The 23050-nt window shown below is 43.3% G+C and overlaps 1 protein-coding gene across 1 annotated transcript in view; it reads right to left on the bottom strand.

Annotated features, from left to right (window-relative positions):
• Positions 1–1740: 1740 nt before the first annotated feature.
• PHTF2 (putative homeodomain transcription factor 2) overlaps positions 1741–23050 on the bottom strand; it is a 56874-nt gene continuing 35564 nt past the window's right edge. Inside the window, exons 4-18 of the mRNA XM_081957541.1 lie at positions 20674–20743; positions 19117–19275; positions 18121–18286; positions 16869–17033; positions 15380–15578; positions 14621–14779; positions 13602–13820; positions 11652–11780; positions 9747–10019; positions 7689–7820; positions 7217–7303; positions 5481–5636; positions 4328–4423; positions 3806–3931; positions 1741–1892 (exon numbers count right to left, since the gene is read on the bottom strand). Coding sequence (XP_081813667.1) covers positions 1872–1892; positions 3806–3931; positions 4328–4423; positions 5481–5636; positions 7217–7303; positions 7689–7820; positions 9747–10019; positions 11652–11780; positions 13602–13820; positions 14621–14779; positions 15380–15578; positions 16869–17033; positions 18121–18286; positions 19117–19275; positions 20674–20743 — 2157 coding nt within the window. The 3' untranslated portion in view covers positions 1741–1871. The remainder of the gene's footprint in view (positions 1893–3805; positions 3932–4327; positions 4424–5480; positions 5637–7216; positions 7304–7688; positions 7821–9746; positions 10020–11651; positions 11781–13601; positions 13821–14620; positions 14780–15379; positions 15579–16868; positions 17034–18120; positions 18287–19116; positions 19276–20673; positions 20744–23050) is intronic.

The following is a 23050-nucleotide window of genomic DNA, read 5'->3' as shown; positions in this document are numbered from 1 at the left end:
TGCACCATAATATAAACCCCCTCACATTTTGTAAATATTTAAGTATATCTTTTCGTGCAACAACACTGAAGAAATGACACTGTCAACTTGTAACAGTGTGCACGTTCATAGCCTGCCGCAAGCACGTTGTTGGTGGATGTGATTTATAACACAGACAGAAGGGAGGGGATACAGGGGTAAAGTTCAGACGCCATAAAACGGAAATCAGTTTCAGCTCGGCAGAAGAACATGCCAAAATGATGATCCTAATAAATGGATGGATTTCTTTTGAACTTTGTCTCGAGGCTCGTAAATTAATTAGGTCATCTTTTGGAAACTTCACAGACACTTGGCTACAATGTAAAGTAGTGGGAATACAGCTTGTATAACAGTGTAAATCAGTGGTGGGTAGCGGGCGGTACGTCCCGGTAAGAGCATACCGGTGCTTGCTGGGAGCCAGTATGATGCTGCAGAGGGCCCACCGACCCGCCCACGTTCCTGAGCTGTATTTGACCCAACAGAGCCATTTGCGCATGGGCAGGCAGTGTACGGAGCCTGCGCGATGCTCTGCCGAGCAGCTGGAGCATCACGGGTGGTGGGTGCGCACACCAGTTGAGGCAGGATCCGGAACCCACCTTTGGTGTAAATGTGCTGTCCCCTCAAAATAACGCAACACACAGCCATTAATGTCTAAACTGCTGGTAACAAAAATTGAGTACATCCCTAAGTGCTAATGTCCAAATGGGGCCCAAAGTGTCAATATTTTAACAATCTTAACCAAGAGGGTTGAGGCAGTGCTGGTGGCCGCACAAAACATTGACACTAGCGTTATTTTGAAGGGACAGCACATTTACACTGTTATACAAGCTGTATACTCACTACTTTATATTGTAGCCAAGTGTCATTTCTTCAGTGTTATCACATGAAAAGATATACTCAAATATTTTTAACAAAATGTGAAGGGGTGTACTCACTTCTGTGATACACTGTATATATATAAAGATTGTTATTAAAATAACCACAAAAGTGCACATACTGAGTGGCAGAGAGCTGGGCAAACAGCTTCCACGTTTTCCCAATAAATACTACAGCTTATTTTTATCAAAATATCTTACAGTGTAGTAACAGTTTACAATTATTGCTCAGCTAAAAAAAACAAAACAAAAACAAATCCATCGTGAAAGAGCACTTGTTGACTTGCTCGGTAACACACCTTGTTGAAATTCGGTCACGTTTAAACCACAGTTCCCAGGTGGGTCCTGGAATCCCTTGTGTTAGGAGAGCTGCTGGATTTTGCATTGATGCTTTTAAAAAGAACACATTATATTCCTCTCTCTGTTAGCTCTCTGGCATAATGTGTCGTTGTTAACAGTCAGCGTAATTTTCTAAGGGACAATATGCTGGTGTGCCGATGCCCCGCATCTCGAGGGCGATGGATAAAAACGTTCTAAATACGTGGTAATACTTTCTCCGATAAAGTGACTTCCGGGCGGACTTTGCTGTAACGAGAACATCTTTATAGCTTTAAAAGGTCCTTCGTTCTTTCACAAATCCGCGAAGCCGATTTGATATATATATATATTTGATATATATATTTTGACCCTTTCGGCGACCGAAGCCCGCGACCAAACACGCTGTCAGCTAAAACAAAAGTTTCCTAAAAGAAAAAAAAAATCGAAACGGTAAAATAAATATTCGGATTGCACTAGACTGTCAGTTGTAAACACTTTGGGGTTTTGTATTTTTTTTTCTCTCTCTCTCTCTCTCTCTCCGCCGTAAGCGGATGTCCATAAAGAGATTGCGAATCGAGCACGGCAGAGCTGCGTGGAGGCAGTTCAGTTTTCTTAGTTGTCTTCTTTAGCGCAACGTCAGCCTCCCTTCTTGGAAGAGGGTCAGGATTTGATCTTCCAAAGCTGAAATCAAAAAACTGTGGTAAGCCAAAAACGGATTTATTAATTTTATTAATATTTTTTTTTGTTTAGATTTTGTTATAAAGATGTAATCTCTCCTGGGTACTTATACATTCTAGTAACAAATTTTTGTCTAGATTTATTATAATATAAATATAAATGATTCTAGACAAAAGCACGTTTAAACAAATATAGTTAAATGAGAATGATGGTATACTGATGGTATAAAGATTTTTGATTTAAAATGTACAATATGAATGAAGTATAAAGAATGATTGTAGTAACGCACGAAATTTATTTGTAACCAATCGACATGCTTTCTGGAAGATGTAATGAAGAATGTTTTTGTGTGTGTTTTTTGTTTAATTAAAACAATTTTAAAAATGGATCATCATTCCATTGTTTCTCTTGGGCTTGTCCTCCTCTGGTGTCAGAGGTGGGAGTGTGTGACAAGACGATAGAAACTTAACTGGGGGGCTCGGTGCGCTCTGAGCTGGGTTGTCTTCTTGCAGACGTTTCATTACCCAACTATGTAACATCATCAGTGCTAGAAGGGAGGAGGAAGAAGAGGAGGAAGAGGAGGAGCAGGAGAACTGTGGGGTCCTTGGTGCTCTCTGAGCTTGGTGGTTTTCTTGCAGACGTTTCATTACCAAACTAAGTAACCTCATCAATGCTACTAAGGGAGGAGGGTTTGCTCTCCTATTACACTAGTGGCTTGCTCTGTCAGCACTGGTAGATGTTTCATTCCCAACTAGGTAACCTCAGTCCTGCACTGATGATGTTCCCTAATTGGGTAAGGAAACGTCTGCAAGAAAATCATCAAGCTCAGAGAGCACTGAGGGACCCCCACTCCTCCTCTTCCTCTCTCCTCCTCCTCCTCCTCCTCTCTGCAAATCTCCCTCCCTTCTACCGCTGATGATGTTACCTAGTTGGGTAATGAATCGTCCGCAAGAAACCATCAAGCTCAGAGAGCATTAAAGACCCCACAGTACTCTTCCTCTCCCTCTTTCCTTCTCCTCCTCCTCCTCCTCTTTCTCCATTCTCCTCCCTTTTTCTTTCTTCTCCTCCTTTCCCTCTCCTCCTCCTCTTTCTCCTTCTCCCTTTCTTTCCTTTTCTCTCCTCCTCCTCTTTCCTCCTTTCTCCTCCTCCTCCTCTGCACAAACCCCACTCTCTTCTACTACCGATGATGTTTTTCCTAATTGGGTAATGAACCATCGGCAAGAAATTCACTAAGAAAACACCAAAAGGACCTCACAATTCAATCCAAAATTCTCTTTATCAAACGCGAGTTTGGTGAGGAGGATCTCAATAGAAAAATCTAAACCTACAGCTATGTCAAGAAAGTACTTTGCTGTCTTTCAAAGCCATGTTTGAAAAACAGAAATGACAAAAATATCTGTCAATAAAGTCTTTCCACTGAAAAGTTGATGCATCACTTATGTCAATCAATTATTATCTAACAGCTTCGAAGGATGCAGGTAATGGCTTCCACTTAAAGCTCTTTTTATTGCAAATGAAATTGCAATAAATTGCAAATCACGTGTTTAGTCGAAGCTTACTCAAGTCTGAACAGCTCCAATTTCATTCTCGTGTTCCTTTTTTCATTGTTTATTTTATGAGTTCTATTGTTTTACTACTGTTTACATGCCTTTCATTTCCTTTTTATGACCGTAAGGGTAGCCTTAAAATGAGACAGGAAGCAACTAAATTGACAAACAAATAAATAAAATTATGCCAGGGCTGTGGAATACCTTTCTATGTGTTCAGACATTCATATCAATATTTTAAGACTGGAATTAAAGAAATTTCATAACATGATGCAATGGTTACTTCATAGCATGAAATCATGGTTACCTTTAAAAAAAAACCAACTCCACAGATTAAAAATAAATTAAGGGCATAATTGAGAAAGTTACCTTTAGGTTAAATCCAAGCAAGTCGCTGATTACACCCGAAACGGCGGATAGGATAACAACTTGTGTTATGTTGTAAAGCAGAGGATTCATTGTTAATCCATATAATCTGAAGGGATTATCCAATTCCTGGAAAGAAGAAATATATTTACCTCATATAAATGGAAGAAATACAAACGGTTTAATTGGAAGAAATGCAGTTAGTCCTCCAGTTACAATCACTCATTTCGTGACCACTTGAAGTTACAGCGGCATTCCAAATAGCGACTTATGGCCGTTTTCCACACATATGGCCGTGGGCAGCATTCCCATGGATTTTAATTTTTGGCTAAGGTTCCCTTTGCAGGGGTGAGCTGCTGGGGGTTCGCATTGCTTTTTGGATTTAATTTTTTCTTTAATTGTTTAAATCCAAGAACCGGCAAAACGCAAAGGGGGAATGAGATGACCATCTCAAAAGAGACCTTATCTGAGAGCGATCGGTCTATTTATCGGTACCAAAATCGTTTCCATTTTTAAAATTCTGACCTTCAGTAACTTCGTAGCGAGTTTTAAGACATTATTGACCAATGTTAGTTCTTCTTTCTTGTTCGGCTTCTTTTCCATTTTCAAGTACAAGTTTATCTAACCCAGGGGGGAGAAACAGGTTAAAACAAACAATCGTTTCAAGCAGCTGTATTTTTTTCAAACAATGATAGTGTTTATCTTTCATTATCATTTTTTTTTTAAAAATGTTTATTTATATAAACAACTCATAAGCTGGCACTTCAGCCTAAGAGTCTCGGGGCAATGTATAATTAACGAACCAAATTAAATTAAACTCAAACAGGCCTGTCAATTATTGTTTTACGAAGAACCGTAAAATGATTAAACAAAAGACAATGAGCTGACGTGCTTAATAAAGGTTTTAATAAAGTCTTTCCTTTGGTACTTAAAAGGTAAAGGTAAAGATTCCCTCACACATATGTGGTAGTCGTTCCTGGCTCTAGGGGGCAGTGCTCATTTCCATTTCAAAGCCGAAGAGCCAGCCATGTCCGAAGACGTCTCCGTGGTCATGTGGCCAGCATGACTTAACACCGAAGGCGCACAGAACTCTGTTCCCTTCCCACCAAAGGTGGTCCCTATTTTTCTATTTGCATTTTTACATGCTTTCGAACTGCTAGGTTGGCAGAAGCTGGGACAAGTCACGGGAGCTCAATCCGTTACGCGGCGCTAGGGATTCGAACCGCCGACCTTTCTGATCGAGAAGCTCAGTGTCTCAGCCACTGAGCCGTATAAGATACCGCTATTCCGACGGAGATAATTTCAAGGACAGAGCATCAAAATTACAGTTATTTGCTCCCAAAGGTGCTTTTTCAAGAGGCAACTGGACTTCCTCTGTTTTTCCTTGAAGACGTTTTGCTTCTCATCCAAGAAGCTTCCTCAGTTCTGTCAGAAGGTCTGTCAGGAATCAGAACTAAAGAAGCTTCTTGGATGAAAAGCGAAACGTCTTCAAGGAAAAACAAAGAAGGTTACTTCTTGAAAAAACACATCTGGGCCTACCATAACCTAAATGACTGAATTTTCATAGATATACAGTATTCTCAGTTTCTTATTTCATTTTAACGGTATATCGATGAGTGTAACATTTAAAGTCTTGAGGGGATTTTTTCCCCGATTACCCCGGGGAAAGTTCTCTCACCTGTTCAGTAAGCAATATGGACGTATTGCTGTATTTCTTGCTAGTTTCGGATCCGAGGGTCACGAATCTCAAAAGGAAAAGGGTTAATGAAATGCACCATATGACCAGCTCCCAATTATAATGGCAGTCAAGGAAGACCGCATGGACGTGAAGCAGCTGAGATAAAGAAGAAGAAGAAAAAAGAGGGGTTAATTCTCTGTCAGCGCCGTAGTTATCTTTCACCGAATAAAACTCATTAATAAACGACTTCGCTTGCAATAATGTGAAATCCTCACTTTCCTGAGGACTGATTCCTTTAATTGCAATGTGATTTATTTCTGAGTAGACACGCATTAGTAGAAGTAAAGGGATTCCAACTCCTTTCATCTGCGATCTTCTTTCACCAACTTCTTTCGTCTCCCTCATGCGCCCTGCCCCCTGCACATGCACGGCAGAGACCTGAAAATCAGCGGGAGGTGCTGAGAAGGCTGAAAAACAACTAATCCAGCTAAACGCATTTGCTGTGGGACCCAACCTCTTTTTTAATCTACTTTTGCTTCGGGGTTATGGATGCATTTAGGCCCCGTGACATCCATCTGAGGAGGCATGCAAAAACATTTCCATCTAAGTTGCTTCTCTCCTTGATTAATTTCCACCCATTGCTTCTTGTCCTACCTTCAGGTGCCTTGGAGAATAGTTTGACTCCCTCTTCTTTGTGGCAACCCCTGAGATATTGGAAGACTGCTATCATCTCTCCCCTAGTCCTTCTTTGCATTAAACTAGACATACCCAGTTCCTGCAACCGTTCTTCATATGTTTGAGCCTCCAGTCCCCTAATCCTCTTTCTTGCTCTTCTCTGCACTCTTTCTAGAGTCTCCACATCTTTTCTACATCGTGGCGACCAAAACTGAATGCTGTATTCCAAGTGTGGCCTTACCAAGGCATTATAAAGTGGTATTAACACTTCATGTGATCTTGATTCTATCCCTCTGTTGATGCAGCCTAGAACTGTGTTGGCTTTTTTGGCAGCTGCTGCACACGGCTGGCTCCTATTTAAATGGTTGTCCACTAGGACTCCAAGATCCCTTTCACAGTTACTACTACTGAGCAAGGTACCACCTATACTGTACCTGTGCATTCCATTTTTGTTGCCTAAATGTAGAACCTTACTCTTTTCACCATTGAATTTCATTTTATTAGATAGTGCCCAATGTTCAAGTTGGTCAAGATCCTTCTGTATCTTAAGCCTATCTTCTGGAGTGTTGGCTATTCCTGCCAGCTTGGTGTCATCTGCAAATTTGATGAGTTCCCCATTTATTCCCTCATCCAAATCATTGATGAAGGTGTTGAAGAGTACTGGGCCCAAAACAGAGCCTTGGGGTACTCCACTGCATACTTCCCTCCATGTAGATGCACTTCCATTGAGGACTCCACGTTGAGTGCGGTTGGTCAGCCAGTTACGAATCCATCTGGTGGTGATGCTGTCCAACCCACATTCTTCTACTTTATCTAGTAGTAGGTTATGGTCTACCTTATCAAATGCCTTACTGAAGTCCAAGTAAACTATATCGACGGCATTCCTCTGAATTCCACTAATTTTGTCACTTTGTCAAAGAATGCAATAAGATTAGTCTGGAATGATCTGTTTTTGACAAACCCATGTTGGCTTTTGGCTATTACTTTGGCTATTACTTATCTAGGCTGCTTAACTGCGACATTTCGACATGAAGGAATTCAGTTCCCATCAGGCTCCTCACCTGTGCGCAGCAGATAAAGACAACTGAAATTGTCAGCAAGAAAGCAGAGGAAACGATCACGTCCACTGAACGTTGAGGGCCTCTTCTCTGAAAATAAAAACAAACGGTGAACGGGGAGGGAGGGGAGTCAGCTCTGCCACACGATTGAGATGAGCTAGAAAGCAGGAAATAAAGGACAGGATAGAGCGGGGGGGGGGGGGTAGGTGGGACAGCTGATTGTCGGAGTTCCCAGTTCGCCTGAATCAGTCCTAACCGGTTATATACCATCTCTGACCGCGTTGCTAATTTAACAACTGCAGTAGTTCACTTAAGAACGGTGGCAAACAAGGTTATGAAATGGGACAAACTTACGTAACAACTTGTGGGGGGCGGGGGACAGTTGGGGGGGGGGAGTTTAAGCCTCAATTGCATCAATAGTGCCTTCTATGGCGTTAATTTAGGCGGAAGTTGAAATAAATAAAGAACCACAAACCTTTAGATAGGAGCGAAGGGAAAGCCACATTTTAATATTCTGGACTTTTTTCAGTCGGAAATGTGGAACCTCTGACTTCCGAGCTCTCCTGGCAGATGTTAAATGGCCAAAAAGTTTGGCAAAAAGCAATCTCTGTAAAACACAAGAGTTCGAAATGAAACAAATGACGTTCTTCGTTGTATCCGCTTCAGGGGCAGAACGAACACGCAAAATACAACCATAATTACTTACACAACTGATTCTCTGTCCGAGGGATGAATATTCATAGACTGGAATAGGTCAGCCAATGAATAGGCATAGCAACTGGGTCAGCCAATGAGGGCTGTTTTGGAAACAGAAACTTAAGCTTGGAGTCTGGGCGTGGCTTAGCTGAGAACTGAAACTGAAACTAGTCTGTAAGCTCTCAGTTTGCTGCTCTGAGAAGTAAACTAGTTTAAACTTCTCTGTCTGCTCTGAACACTGAATGAAACTGTTCTCTCCTGCTTGTGTTCTGCTTGTAACTTGTACCACGTTGGAAGAATCCGCTGTTGTTATTATACATTTATTCATCTGTTATTATGTAGATAAAGAAGTTGATGAATCCTGCTGAATCAGTTATCTGCGTGTGCTTTCTGGATTTGATTTTTCTGCAACAAACTCTGACATTCTTGTGTATTAAGGACGCTGATTTCTTTATTAGATCCCCAATATTAGGGATCTCCCAAGACATCAAAAGGTGCACAAAGGATCTGCTTGTGGTAATACTTATTCTAAAAATAATGAATGGGTTAACTCAAGGCCTGGTTTACAAGAATGGATTGCAGATATAGGTGGCCAATATTTAAATTGATAAAAAAAAATTGTTTGCAAAGAACAGAACAAAGTTGGAAGGGACCTTGGACTCCACCCAAAAAATTGTTGTCCAATCTCTTCTTAAAATCCCATTCCCTCCCCACTCCAGGGGAAGGATACTGCAAAATCTCCATTCCCTCCCCACTCCAGGGGAAGGATACTGCAAAATCCCCCTTCCCTCCCCACTCCAGGGGAAGGATACTGCAAAATCTCCATTCCCTCCCCACTCCAGGGGAAGGAGACTGCAAAATCCCCATTCCCTCCCCGCTCCAGGGGAAGGATACTGCAAAATCTCCATTCCCTCCCCGCTCCAGGGGAAGGATACTGCAAAATCTCCATTCCCTCCCCACTCCAGGGGAAGGAGACTGCAAAATCTCCATTCCCTCCCCACTCCAGGGGAAGGATACTGCAAAATCCCCATTCCCTCCCCACTCCAGGGGAAGGATACTGCAAAATCTCCATTCCCTCCACACTCCAGGGGAAGGAGACTGCAAAATCCCCATTCCCTCCCCGCTCCAGGGGAAGGATACTGCAAAATCTCCATTCCCTCCCCACTCCAGGGGAAGGATACTGCAAAATCTCCATTCCCTCCCCACTCCAGGGGAAGGATACTGCAAAATCTCCATTCCCTCCCCACTCCAGGGGAAGGAGACTGCAAAATCCCCATTCCCTCCCCGCTCCAGGGGAAGGATACTGCAAAATCTCCATTCCCTCCCCACTCCAGGGGAAGGATACTGCAAAATCTCCATTCCCTCCCCGCTCCAGGGGAAGGATACTGCAAAATCTCCATTCCCTCCCCACTCCAGGGGAAGGATACTCCAAAATCCCCATTCCCTCCTGATCAGCTGGGACTCGGGAGGCAGAGAATAGATGTAGGCGGGGCCAGTCAGAGGGCGTATTTACCGGTTCTCCGAACTACTTAAAATTCTCCAGAACTGGTCAGAACCTGCTGAATATCACCTCTGGCCGGAGTGCCAGAAACACGAAGATCAGCTGGCCAGTGCGCATGGAAAGCCGTGTGTTGTGTTTCCGGCGCGTGCAAAGGTGAAGGTCAGCAGGTCTTTGCACGCACTGGAGCCCCGGAAACCTGAAGACTAAGTGGCCGGTAGGGTCATAAGTGTGAAAAATGGTTGTACCTCGCTTTATTCCGTGCCGTTTTAACTTTGAACGGTCCCTAAATGAGATGTTGTAAATTGAAAATTACCTGTATGTCAATTGTTTGCTTACCTGCTTGTAAGTCCTCTCAGCCACACATAGTAGGAAGAAGAATATGCACACCAGGGAAACGCGCACTACGAAGCATACAATGACCATGGATATCACCATTATGTTCCCATCTGACCCAAAGGCAATCGCATAGAGTTCGGTAGCCGTGTGCGTGGCTAAATGTTCCAGGTCTTTTTCTTGGGAAAGTCTAAATACAAACGGCGTCAATCCCAGGATTAAGGAGACCACATTGCCAAAAATCTGGTACCCGATTCCTGGAACGTAGCTGTTCACCTGAAGACAAGAAAAAAGCAAAAACAAAGCGAAGACGTTGATAATAGCTTCGCATTTTAACGCGTCCCGTTCCGGAAGTGGTTTACGATGCATGAAAAAGGGAATCTGAATTCAGCTCGAAGAAAGTGTAAAAGCGAACGTGAGAACCTTGGTATTGATATGATGATGATGCTTTGTTATTACTCTGTTGGGTTGCGTGTACGTTGAGAGCTTCCGCAGTGGGGACAAATTCCTTGTCACTTGGCTAAATAAAGTCTCTCCTCCACCCTTCTCTCTTTCCCATCCCCTATCCTATCCTCCCCCCTCCCATCCCTCTCCCCTTCCTTCCGTTCCCTCCCCATTCCCATCCCCTATTCTATCCTCCCTCCGCTCTCCCTTCCTTTCCCTTCCCATCCCCTATCTCTCCTATTGTGTCCTATCCTATCCTATCCTCCCTCCCCTCTTCTCTCCCTTCCCTCCCCATCCCCTATCCTATCCTCCCCCTCCATTCTCTCTCACCTTCCTTCTGTTCCCTCCCCATCCCCTATCCTATCAAATCCTATCCTATCTCTCCTTCCTTCCCCATCCTATCCTCCCTCCTCTCCCTCCCCTTCCCATTCCCTATCCTATCCTATCCTCCCTCCCCTCTCTCTTTCCTTCCCTCCCCATCCCTATCCTATTCTCCCCCTCCATTCCCTCACCTTCCTTCCGTTCACTCCCCATCCCCTATCCTATTGTATCCTATCCTCCTTCCCTTCCTCTATCCTATTGCATCCTATCCTATCCTATCCTCCCTCTGCTCTCCTCCCCTGCCCCTATGCCTTCCCTTCTCTCCCCATCCCATCCCCTATCCTATCCTATCCTCCCTGCCTTGTACTCTCCCTTCTCTCTCCATCCCCTCTCCTCCCCTCTCCATTCCCTTTCATCTTCCTTCCGTTCCCTCCTCATCCCCTATCCCAGTGATGGCGAACCTTTTTTGGCTGCCATGCCAAAAGCGGGGGGAGCACAGGGGAGTCGTGTGCTAGCGTACCACACCATTTATTGCCCTCCGGAGCCTTCAGGGGCCTTCAGGAGGCTTCCCTAAAGCCTCTGGAAGGCGAAAAACGGTCCTACGAGCAAACCAGAAGTCTGTTCCCAAACTTCCACACTGGCAGCTAATAGGGCAACATCTCACGTGCCCTGACAAATGGCTCCGCGTGCCAAAGGTTTGCCATCATGGCCCTATCCTATCCTCCCTCCCCTATCCTATCATATCCTACCCTCCCCCTGTTCTCCTCCCCTGTTCCTCTCCTTCCCCCTCCTTCTCCCCTATCCTAATTAAACTCTACAGCATCCACAGAATCATGGCAACAGGACTAAAGATTATTTAACTGAAACATTCGTTACACATCCAAGTAACTTCTTCAGTCAATTTAAAAAAAAACTGATTAGGCATCAAGTCAGAGAATCTCCCTTCACGTTTTGCATTTCATTTTGGAGAGAAACTCCCCAGCGGTTTTAGTTTAGCAACAGTTAGTACATCCCAACAGCTCTTAAAATGTAAGGAAATAGCAACGCTTCTAGACTTCAATTCTTAGAACGTCTCAAGCATCGTTCTTTCATTGGGGCAAATCTTAGACCTTAAAAAAACAAAACAAAAAACCCAGAACTCACTCTGTTCATGATCATGCCGCTGATCTCGAGGACGGACATATCTGCCTTTTTACAGTCGTTGCCTTCCCACACAATGGCACTGACCTTCTCCAGCCCGGGGTTCGAACTATGGAACCAGGGCAAATGACCCTGCCAAAAACAGACAAATAGATAAAAGCAGGGCATAAAAGGTTCTGTAAAGCCATAGGAACAACAATAACAAAAATGACAATAGCAGGTGAGGACAGAAGAAAAGATTATGGCTTTAGACAGATTTGGCAAGCTCCACATAAATATAAATATAAAAAAGATGCGGAAGCTCTAGAAAGAGTGCAGAGAAGAGCAACAAAGAGGATGAGGGGACTGGAGGCTAAAACATATGAAGTACAGTTGCAGGAACTGGGTATGTCTAGTTTAATGAAAAGAAGGACCAGGGGAGACATGATAGCAGTCTTCCAATATCTCAGGGGTTGCCACAAAGAAGAGGGAGTCAAACTATTCTCCAAAGCACCTGAGGGCAGGACAAGAAGCAATGGGTGGAAACTAATCAAGGAGAGAAGCAACCGTGTGTGTGTGTGTGTGTGTGTGTGTGTGTGTGTGTGTGTGTGTGTGTAAACAAAAAGTCAACCTGTTGTCTAGTCTCTTCTTAAAAACATCCAGTGATGGAGCATTCACAACTTCCGGAGCAAGTCATTCTACTGATTAATTGTTCTAACTGTCAGGAAATTTCTCCTCAGTTCTAAGTTGCTTCTCTCCTTGTTTAGCTTCCACCCATTGCTTCTTGTTCTGCCCTCAGGTGCCTTGGAGAATAGTTTGACTCCCTCTTCTTTGTGGCAACCCCTGAGATATTGGAAGACTGCTATCATGTCTCCCCTGGTTCTCCTTTTCATTAAACTAGACCTACCCAGTTCCTGCAACCGTTCTTCCTATATTTTAGCCTCCCCTTATCCACTTTGCACCTTCGTTGCACCTTTTTGTCTCCCAAAAGGGGGTGAAAATGTCTGTGCATCTTTTAGACCGAATATTGCCGAAGCCCTCCCATCCACCGGCCATTTTTTAGCCTCTATACGCCCTGTTTTCAGGCACATTTTCAGGCCTTTTGGGGGCCGTTTTTGAGGCTCTTTTCTGGCTGCTTTTGAGGCTTTTTTGAGCCATTTTCTTTGGAAAAGACACCATCCCCAAAGCCTCAAAAAATGGCCTGAAAAAAACCTCAAAAATGGGCCAAAAAAAAAAGCCTCGAAAATGGCCAAAAAAAGTGCCTCGAAAACAGGCCAAAAGAAACCTCAAAATGGCCCAGAAGAAACCTCGAAAACAGGCCAAAAGAAGCGTCAAAAACAAGTCAAAGAAATCCTCAAAAACGGGCCAAATAAATCCTCAAAAATGGGCCAAAAAAGCCTGAAAGAGGCCAAAAAAGCCTCAGAAACGGCCCAGAAAAAGCCTGAAAAACAGGCCCCCAAAAGCCTGAAAAACAGGCCCAAAAAGCCTCAAAAACAAGCCCCCAAAAGCCTGAAAAATAGCCCGGAAAAAACCTCAAAAACAGGCCAAAAAAAGCCTCAAAATGGGCTGAAAACAGCATCAAAAATAGGCCCCAAAAAGCCTCGAAAATGGGTAGAAAAAAGGCTGGAAAACGGCTGAAAAAAGGCTCCCAAAAGGGCTGAAAATGCAGCGTGCAGAGGCAAAAATCCTTTTTCCCCCCTCTTCTAAATTTAGGTGCATCTTATAGTCAGGTGCGTTTTATAATCTGAAAAATACGGTAATCACTGATTGAATGTACGCTCCCTTTTTGTTTTTTGTATTTTATTTTTTATGATAAAACAATACATACTATTTAAAAAGAAGGGGAGACCGGCCAACCCTTTGTCTGAAATGTTGTGGGGGTTTCCTGGCTAAGCAGGGGGTTGGACTAGAAGACCTCCAAGGTCCCTTCCAACTCTGTTATGATTCCGTTGTATGATTTATTCTTCTACTCACCGGATGAAAGGGGTCGTCTCTGTATTCCTTCTTCACACAAGAGTTGACCTGGGAATTCTCCGCGTCGGTCTCGCTGGTACACGACGAACGGCACTCGGCACAGTGCAAAAAATCCTCCCAGAGGACGTCTTCCGTCTCCGATTCTGGCCTGGTGCTCTCCGAATCTTGCCTGGAACTCGAACACCTTGAGCTGCAGCTGGTGCCCGATTTGGGGACATCCTGAACAAGACAGGAAGAGCCATAGGATGTTATTGCACAAACCACCGGACCTATTCATGCATAGTTTGAGCTAAGTACTTCATTACGTTCGGCCTATAATACAGGAATCTTCCCGATTTGGCAGCTTACACCTGGGAACAATTAAATAAGCTTACCCCTAGCCCTTTTGTGGTTGCGCAGTGATTCCAGGCTACTTCTACACTTGATCCCTCCTCCCTGCCAGGCTGGACAAATAGCAATAACAATAGCACTTAGACTTAAATACCGCTTCACGGTGTTTTACATCCCTCTCTAAGCGGTTTACAAAGTTAGCAAATTACCCCCAACAATCTGCCTCCTCATTTTACCCACCTCGGAAGGATGGAAGGCTGAGTCAACCTTGAGCCGATGAGAATCGAACTGCTGACAGTAGGCAGAATTAGCCTGCAATACCGCATTCTAACCACTGTGCCACCAGGCAGGAGAATGAGAAAGGGAATAAGAAAGAGAGGAAGGGAGGGGGGGAGTAGCAATAGCACTTAGACTTATATACCGCTTCGCAGTGCTTTACAGCCCTCTCTAAGCGGTTTGCAGAGTCAGCCTCTTGCCCCCAACAATCTGGGTCCTCATTTTACCCACCTCAGAAGGATGGAAAGCTGAGTCAACCTTGAGCCGGTCAGGATCGAACTCCTGGCAGTGGGCAGGGAGCTAGCCTGCAATACTACACTCTAACCCCCACGGCTCTTTACACGCCCCCAAAAGTACCCGTGAATTTGATGTCCTTAAAAGTTTTACTCCGCAACCATGAAAAGTGCTGTTACCTCTACGGGATAATGTTTCTTATAATGGTGAGATTTCTTGTTTCGAAACGCACACTCGCTGGAAGCGCGTTCAGCATTCCGTCGCAAAGGGTAGCCAGTTTCCGCCCCCTCCTCACTAGAAACTTCATCTGATATATTTGTCATTGTTCGGTGGCTGTCCTAAACCAAAGAAGAAGTTACCATCAATAAAAGCCACGTCTTCTATCTCAAACAATTCATACGCTTTCAATATACCATTCTAGAGAGAATTGGGCTGCGCCCTGTAGCCGAACCCATTTACTACCACTTGTATCTGCTACTGATCGGTTGTCCTCAATTGTGAACCTCCTTACCTGCTATTTTAAAACACAGGATGCTGATTGTAAGTCCTAAAAATCAGCATAAGTTATTTTTTTAAACGGCCCTATGCCATTTCAAACAAATGGTTGTTCAATCTCTCCTTAAAGACTTCCAGAGTTGGATCATTCACAACTTCTGGAGGCAAGTAGTTCCACTGATTAATTGTTCTAACTGTCAGGAAATTTCTCCTCAGTTCTAAGTTGCTTCTCTCCTTGATTAGTTTCCACCCATTGCTTCTTGTTCTACCCTCAGTTGCCTTGGAGAATAGTTTGACTCCCTCTTCTTTGTGGCAACCCCTGAGATATTGGAAGACTGCTATCATGTCTCCCCTGGTCCTTCTTTTCATTAAACTAGACATCCCCAGTTCCTGCAACCGTTCCTCATATGTTTTATCCTCCAGTCCCCTAATAAAGGGCTCACTTTATGATTCGAAGTGTTGTATGTACTCCGGGCAGTTCCGATATTCCATCCAGGTTCTTCTGACCGGATGGTCTCAGAAAGTGGCTCGTGGGATTGTAAAGCATCTTCGTTGTTTCTACCTGTCCTTTTTCCATCAAGAGAAACATAGCCGTTGTCCGTTTCGGTGGATTTGTCTATGGAGTTCTTTGCTTTCTTTGCTCTAGAGGCAAACCAAACACACGAAATAGTTATTGTTTGGGTAAAGAATTTTCCCGTTTCCCAAACTGCTTTCATGCAAAGAGAAAAAATGGCAATAAGAGAATTCTTAGGCTATAAGCTGATCATACATTTATTATTAACTAGCAGATAACCCGGAGTTGCCCGCGTATTTATTTATAGGGAGGAAATGTCCAGACCAAACTTAATTTCTAATGTTGGATTTTCCCCCTTTCCAGATTAATTAATGGAGACCGAAAAAGTAGTCCCTAATTTAACAGCAAATGCACCGGAGTCAAAATAAGAAAATCGGGCTTGAAAATAATTAGCAGATTTAGAACAGAATCTAATTCTGAGAATCTGTGGCAGGAGTGGGTTCCTGCCTGTTCTAACCTCTTCTATAGAAGAGGTTCCACAAATCTACAGTGCCGTTTAGAACTGGTTCCAGCTCCCTCCCCCTGCCCGTCCGCGCATCATCAAGATGAAGAGCGAGAGGAGGAATTCTGGGAGTTGAAGTCCTCAAGCCTTAAAGCTGTCAAGTTTGAACACCCCAGGGTTTTTTTTTCTAAAGGGTTAGGGGTGCAAGGGTCTTGTAACTTGACAGCTTTAAGACTTGCACACTTCAATGCCAGAGTTCCTGAGCCAACATGACTGGAGGAGGAATTCTGGGAGTTGAAGTCCACAAGTCTTAAAGCTGTCAAGTTTGAACACCCCTGGGTTTTTTTTTTAAAGGGTTAGGGGTGCAAGGGTCTTGTAACCTGACAGCTTTGAGACTTGCACACTTCAATGCCAGAGTTCCTGAGCCAACATGACTGGAGGAGGAATTCTGGGAGTTGAAGTCCACAAGTCTTAAAGCTGTCAAGTTTGAACACCCCTGGGGTTTTTTTTCCTAAAGGGTTAGGGGTGCAAGGGTCTTGTAACTTGAGAGCTTTAAGACTTGCACACTTCAAATGCCAGAGTTTCTGAGCCAACATTTTGGTTGCTAAGCAAGAGCGTTGTTAAGTGAGTTTCACCACATTTGACAAGTTGGCCATGCCCACCCAGTCACATGACTGCCAAGCCACTCCCACCCGGTCACGTGGCTGGCAAGCCACTCCCACAAAGCAGGCCACACCTACAGAAGAGGTTCTAAAAAAATTTGAAACCCACCACTGATCTGTGGCCTCCATTTTCTCCTACTGGTTTCCAAGTGAAGTGTGGAAAACAAAAGTCACGGGGGCTCACACAAACTTGGATAGGATGATGTTAAGAGAAAAGGAACAGTCAAACCAAGGCTTGACTAAAATATACCAACCCCGATAAAAAGAAAGTCGCGTGCCAAAGTTCCTTGAAGACAGCGCCAAGACTAGAAGAGGTGCTGGTACCATAACTCTGGAGGGTCCCTTCTTGGGTGTTATCGGTCGTGCTGGAGCCGTCCCCTTCGCGATGCACTTCTAGGTGTGCTGCTTTCCGTAATTTCCTTGAAATTGAAAATGGAGGTGTTTTGTAAAGGTAATTCGCTAGCAGCGCAACATGGACAGAGTTTTCCCTTCGGTAGGTTTACCGCCGAACAATGGCTTCAGTTAGTTTAAACGAGAAAAATACCCATTTTCATGACCGCCTTTTTGTCTGGCGCAAACGATCAGAAGCACGTGCTAAGTTCCAGTTAAGCTCATTTATTGCTCAGGCTTTTATAAAAGAAATTTACCGTAATTTTCGGAGTATAAGACGCACCTTTTTCCCTCAAAAAAGAGGCTGAAAATCTGGGTGCGTCTTATACACTGAATACAGCATTTTTGGCCTCCCGAAACCCCGCTCCCATCACCAAAATGGCCGTTCATAGCCTTTAGGAGGCTTTCAGAGAGCTCCTGGGGACTGGAGAGGGCAGAAATGAGCAAAAAAAGGGCTGCTTTTTACTCAATTTTGCCCCTCCCCCCAGGAGCATTCTATAAGCCTCCTAAAGCAGGGGTGTCCAAACTTGGGAACTTTAAGACTTGTGGACTAAGTCCACAAGTCCACAAGTCTTAAAGTTCCCAAGTTTGGACACCCCTGCCCTAAAGGCTATCCATGCCCTTTTTGGACATAAACGGGCCCATTTTCATGAAAAACGGGCTGTTTTTTGCTCGTTTTTGCCCCCTCCCCCCGAGCACTCTACAAGCTTCCTAAAGGCTATTCATGCCTTTTGGGGGGGGGGAACGGGCCCAGGTTTCCCCCAAAATGGGCTGTTTTGGGGAGATTTGCAGAGTGCAAAAACTTTTTTTTTTTTAAATTTGCCTTTTCAAAACCTTGGTGTGTCTTATACTCTGAAAAATACGGTAACAGTCAGCACTAAAGTTAACGGAATTAAGAGAATTCAAAAGGGGTTGGGCTTAAGACCGTTTGTGGCCATGTAGAGATTCCAGGCTGATTCTTTTCTTGACTCCTCCCCCAGGCTCTGCCTCTCCTTTTCCTGCACTTTTCAAATAATAGGATCTTCCCTTTTAATGAGAAATAAAATGTTCAGGAAGGTAGAGAAAAGTAAATGATATTCACAATAACAAACCCAGCCCCGTTCCCCATAAAGGTACCTCCTTCTTCTCCCGCCGGTATTTGTGGAGGATTTGGGGGTCCTTGTGGAGACAATCTGGCAGTGCACCGTTCCAAGGAGAAGCATGAGCCATGTTGGGCCAATGACTTCCGTCAGAGGTATGCTGTGCGGGGTTTGTATTGTGAAGAAGAGTATGATGGCAGCCACTGTCAGGAAGAAAAAGAGAGGAAACAAATGGAGAAGCCATTCATCGTTCAACCATCGTAAATACCAGCTCTGACTGGCCCCGCCCCCATCTATTCTCTGCCTCCCAAGTCCCAGATGATCGGGAGGAAATGGGGATTTTGCAGTATCCTTCCCTTGGAGTGAGGAGGGAATGGGGATTTTGCAGTAACCTTCCCCTGGAGTGGGGGAAAATGGAGATGTTGCAGCATCCTTCCCTTGGAGTGAGGAGGGAATGGGGATTTTGCAGTATCCTTCCCTTGGAGTGAGGAGGGAATGGGAATTTTGCAGTAACCTTCCCCTGGAGTGGGAAGGGAATGGGGATTTTGCAGTATCCTTCCCCTGGAGTGGGGAGGGAATGGAGATTTTGCAGTATCCTTTTCCTCGAGTGCGGAGGGAATGGAGATTTTATAGTATCCTTTCCCTGGAGTGGGGAGGGAATGGAGATTTTGCAGTATCCTTCCCCTGGAGTGGGGAGGGAATGGAGATTTTGCAGTATCCTTCCCCTGGAGTGGGGAGGGAATGGAGATTTTGCAGTATCCTTCCCCTGGAGTGGGGAGGGAATGGAGATTTTGCAGTATCCTTCCCCTGGAGTGCGGAGGGAATGGAGATTTTACAGTATCCTTTCCCTGGAGTGCGGAGGAAATGGAGATTTTGCAACGCCCTTTCCCTCGAATGGGGAGGGAATGCAGATTTTACAGTAACCTTCCCCTGCCATGCCCACCAAGCCACGCCCACGGAACCGGTAGTAAAAAAATGTAAATCCCACAACTGCCAGGTATTTCTTAGGCAGAACGTTCTCATCCCAACGTACCTTGAAGAAGGTAAAGGAAAAGCAGCCACGAAAATATAACTTTGGATGTCACTTGTAGCCACCAGTTGAAGAAGAAGGGGAAGAAAACCACTCTGACAATCCCTTTTCGAGTCAAGGAAGTCCAAGGACTTTCTGGTTTTGCTTTTGCAAAAGCCGACCCTAAAGAGAAGCAACATTAATGAACTGGTTACACAGAGACATGTGTTATTTTATTTATTTAAAAAATATTTTATATAAATATATTTGTAAGTATGGGTAGTCCTCAACTTACGACCAAAACGGAGCCCAACATTTTTGTTGCTAAGGGAAGTGATGGTTAGGTTAATTTTGTCCCATTTTACGACCTTCCTTGGCTCAGTCGTTGAGTGAATCACTGCGGTTGTTAAGCTAGTCAGACGGTTGTTAAGTGAATCTGGCTTCTCCAGTGACTTTTGCTTCTCATAAGGTTGCAAAAGGGTGTGGCCCCGTCATAAAAAAGAGACGGTTGCCAAGTGACCAAATTTTGATCGCATGACTATGGGAAATACTGCAATGGTCATAAGCTTGAAAAATGGTCATAAGTCACTTTCTTCGGAGCCGCTGCAAATCTGAATGGTCACTAAATGTTGTAAGTTGAGGACTACCTGTATAATGTAATGTAATATTATATTATATAATAGTATAGTATATAATATAAATTAATAGTATAGTATAGTATAATAATATAATATAATATAATATAATATAATAATAATATAATAATATAATAATATAATAATAATATAATATAATATAATATAATATAATAATATAATATAATATAATATAATATAATATAATATAATATAATATAATATAATTAATATAATATAATATAATATAATATAATATAATATAATATAATATAATATAATATAATATAATATTTCACATTGAATGTTATATATTATGAGGTCACATTGTCCAATTATGGATCGCTCTTTTGTTTTGAGAACAGTTCGTGTCTTGGCTGACGCCTGCAGGAGTGTCCTTGATGGGAACCTGGTTCTCATGGCTAAAGTCTGAAGCCTCCGCATATCCTTCTCACCTCCCACCTCCTCCCAGTTCTTTGGGCAAGTTGAAAAACGATAAGATGCACGGAAACATAAGTGGTTTTAATCTTGACAACAGGGCTATGCTGGGCTGATATTTAGGTAGCAGCTCGGGATTACCGAAAATCTGCAGTAGAAGAGCAGACAGAACTGGATGGCGGAGTTAAGTGAGTCATCAGCCTAGAATCATTATGTTGCCGCAAGCATGTAAGTCCAACTCCCTTGAATTCCGTTGATTCTTATCTAGCGCCAATTATCTACGGCGGGGCAGCGGGAACATTTAAACGGTGATGGGGAGCCCTGGGCGGCTAGCCCTAACTTCATTTTGCCTCCTTGTGTTTGGTGATGGTCAGTTCATACTGGAGCAAAGAAGATAAACTCACTACAAACCAGGACTGTGTTTTGGGGCGTTTTCTTTTCTCGCAATCTACCGGAACCTGACCTATGGAATAAAATGACATCGCCGGTCGAGGAGACCAAGTCTTACCTCTTACAAGATCCACATCAATGAGATCAGGCTTTACATGCCCCGTTTTCTTTGGCTTGTTTCTCAAACCCTGCAAGAGGCAAAAAAAAAAAAAAAACCAATGCTATTTACTACATTGAAAGCTGAAACATGGGTCACCTCTGGGCGATCCGAAATCTATCTGATGAGAGGCCGCCGTGTTAAATAGTTCGGATCTGTATACAGCCACAAGTTAGGAAACTGAACTAGATTTTTAAAAAAATTATTGTTTTGATAAATAACTCAAGGCCATGAAAATACCGTTACATATGTGCTAGTCGTTCCCGACTCTAGGGGGCAGTGCTCATCTCCGTTTCAAAGCCAAAGAGCCAGCGCTGTCCGAAGACGTCTCCGTGGTCATGTGGCCGGCATGACTCAACACCAAAGGCACACAGAACGCTGTTACCTCCCCACCAAAGGTGGTCCCTATTTTTCTACTTGCATTTTTTAAGTGCTTTCGAACTGCTAGGCTGGCAGAAGCTGGGATAAGTCAGGGGAGCTTACTCCGTTACGCGGCACTAGGGATTCAAACCGTCGAACAGCCGACCTTTCTAATCGACAAGCTCAGCGTCTTACCCACTGAGCCACCGCGTCCCTCGTGACATTTTTTAATCTTGGTTTTATTTTTGTTTTGACTCCTCTTTTGTAATCACTGCTATCTCCTCATTTTCTCAGGTTGCCACAGTGCCATCAAACATTATACCTTACAAAAATTCAATGGCTTCACTTGCTGTAAGTTGTCATTTCCAAAATTCATGATCGCAACATCTCAAAAGATTCATTTCAACTAAGAAAAATCTCCGTCTTAACACCAGCTAATATTTTCCATATTTTCTATCAAGGTTATTATTTTATCATCAAACACTTCTATTATTTACACTATAAATTACCTTATACTGGAGTTCTTGAAATTCACAGTCCTCTTAACCTTACCAATGAATTCACAAAATTCATGGCAGTCCACCTTTGGAAATAACATCCCCCCCCCCCCAATCTATCTTGAATAATTGACTTGCTATTTTTTCCTGCTATCTGCTGGCAACAAATAATGATCAATTATTTGGCGAATCTTAATATCAATATCAATCTTCCCACGTCTTACTTCAAACCATTACAAGACAGGTTATTTTTAAAGTCTTGTTGCATTCATTTCTAACCTCAAGTCTTCAACTACTGCCCGCAGTTCTGGCTAATAAAACATTATGTGTCTTATTGCTTCACAAATGGAAAAGTTCATTACTGCATTCCTCTTACCTCTCACAAATGTGTTCCATTAATGTATTCTCATTACCTTGGCCATTATGGGCGCAAGGATCTGGTTACTAAAATAATACACGCTTTCAATTATGTTTAAAAGGATATAGTTGGAAAAGTTCCTTTGCCTTCTCTTTTCTGTAACCACTTTTCAGTTCAGGCCTATCTTACTAACTATCAAAAGCAGATTGAAATAATTTACTATCATCATCATTTAACGATCCCATAATCTCTTGGGAGGTGGAGTACGGGCAACTGAATGGAAGCTAACAGGGGTATTTACTGGCCAGATGCCCTTCCCTGTCGCCGATGCGGAGTTTTGTTCCGCTGATATATTCTCATTGTGCCCAGAGAGAGAAATATCTGCCTCTACCTAGGACTGAACTCACAACCTCCCAATTGTGAGGCGATTGCTCCAACTCTAGGCCACTGCACCACTCCCAATAATTGAAATAATTTACTATATTCACTATTAAACAGCAGAATTCACAAAGGTGCAAAAATACTGCAAGCCCATCTCAACTGTAGTCGTATCTGCATTATTAGCTAAGATTCCCAATCACCAATGCAGAATTGTATTGATTTTTTTTTCATGTCAAAAATGCACTGCAAAAGAGAGGCGAAACAAAAAAAATCGCTTGACATTTTCATTTCTTGGCTCTGTTTTTTTTTAAGGCTCTTTTTTTTTCATTTTGGAAAACACGATCAGAGGAATCATGGTTAGCTATATCTATTTTTAGAGGGTGACATTCATCCTTCTTGGGTTAACTAAAGTTTAAACGGATTAATAGAATATTCAGTGCAAGCAACACACTGAATAATTTAACTTATGGTTGCCGCAAAATGCTGCAGCTTTCATGTTTGGGGTATTGGCTTCTGGATTATTTACGTAAACCCAGAATGCAGACGCATGCATATTCTGCTATAATACAGAAAAATCTCATCCCCCCCATTTTATTTTGGAGTAAAAACTTACACAAGAGAGAGAGAGAGCTAAATGATGCTTGCTAATTAGCAAAGAGAGAACTGAAACAGCTTATCAATGAGGATAGAAATAAATTCCAGAGCCACACGTGTTTATTACCCCATGAGATATTATTGCGTA

Source organism: Natrix helvetica (genome assembly GCF_964273705.1).
Source record: "Natrix helvetica genome assembly, chromosome: 6".
NCBI classification, from domain to species: domain Eukaryota; kingdom Metazoa; phylum Chordata; class Lepidosauria; order Squamata; family Natricidae; genus Natrix; species Natrix helvetica.
The sequence above is the reverse complement of the archived record's forward strand: the minus strand, read 5'-3'. Positions and strand labels throughout refer to the sequence as shown.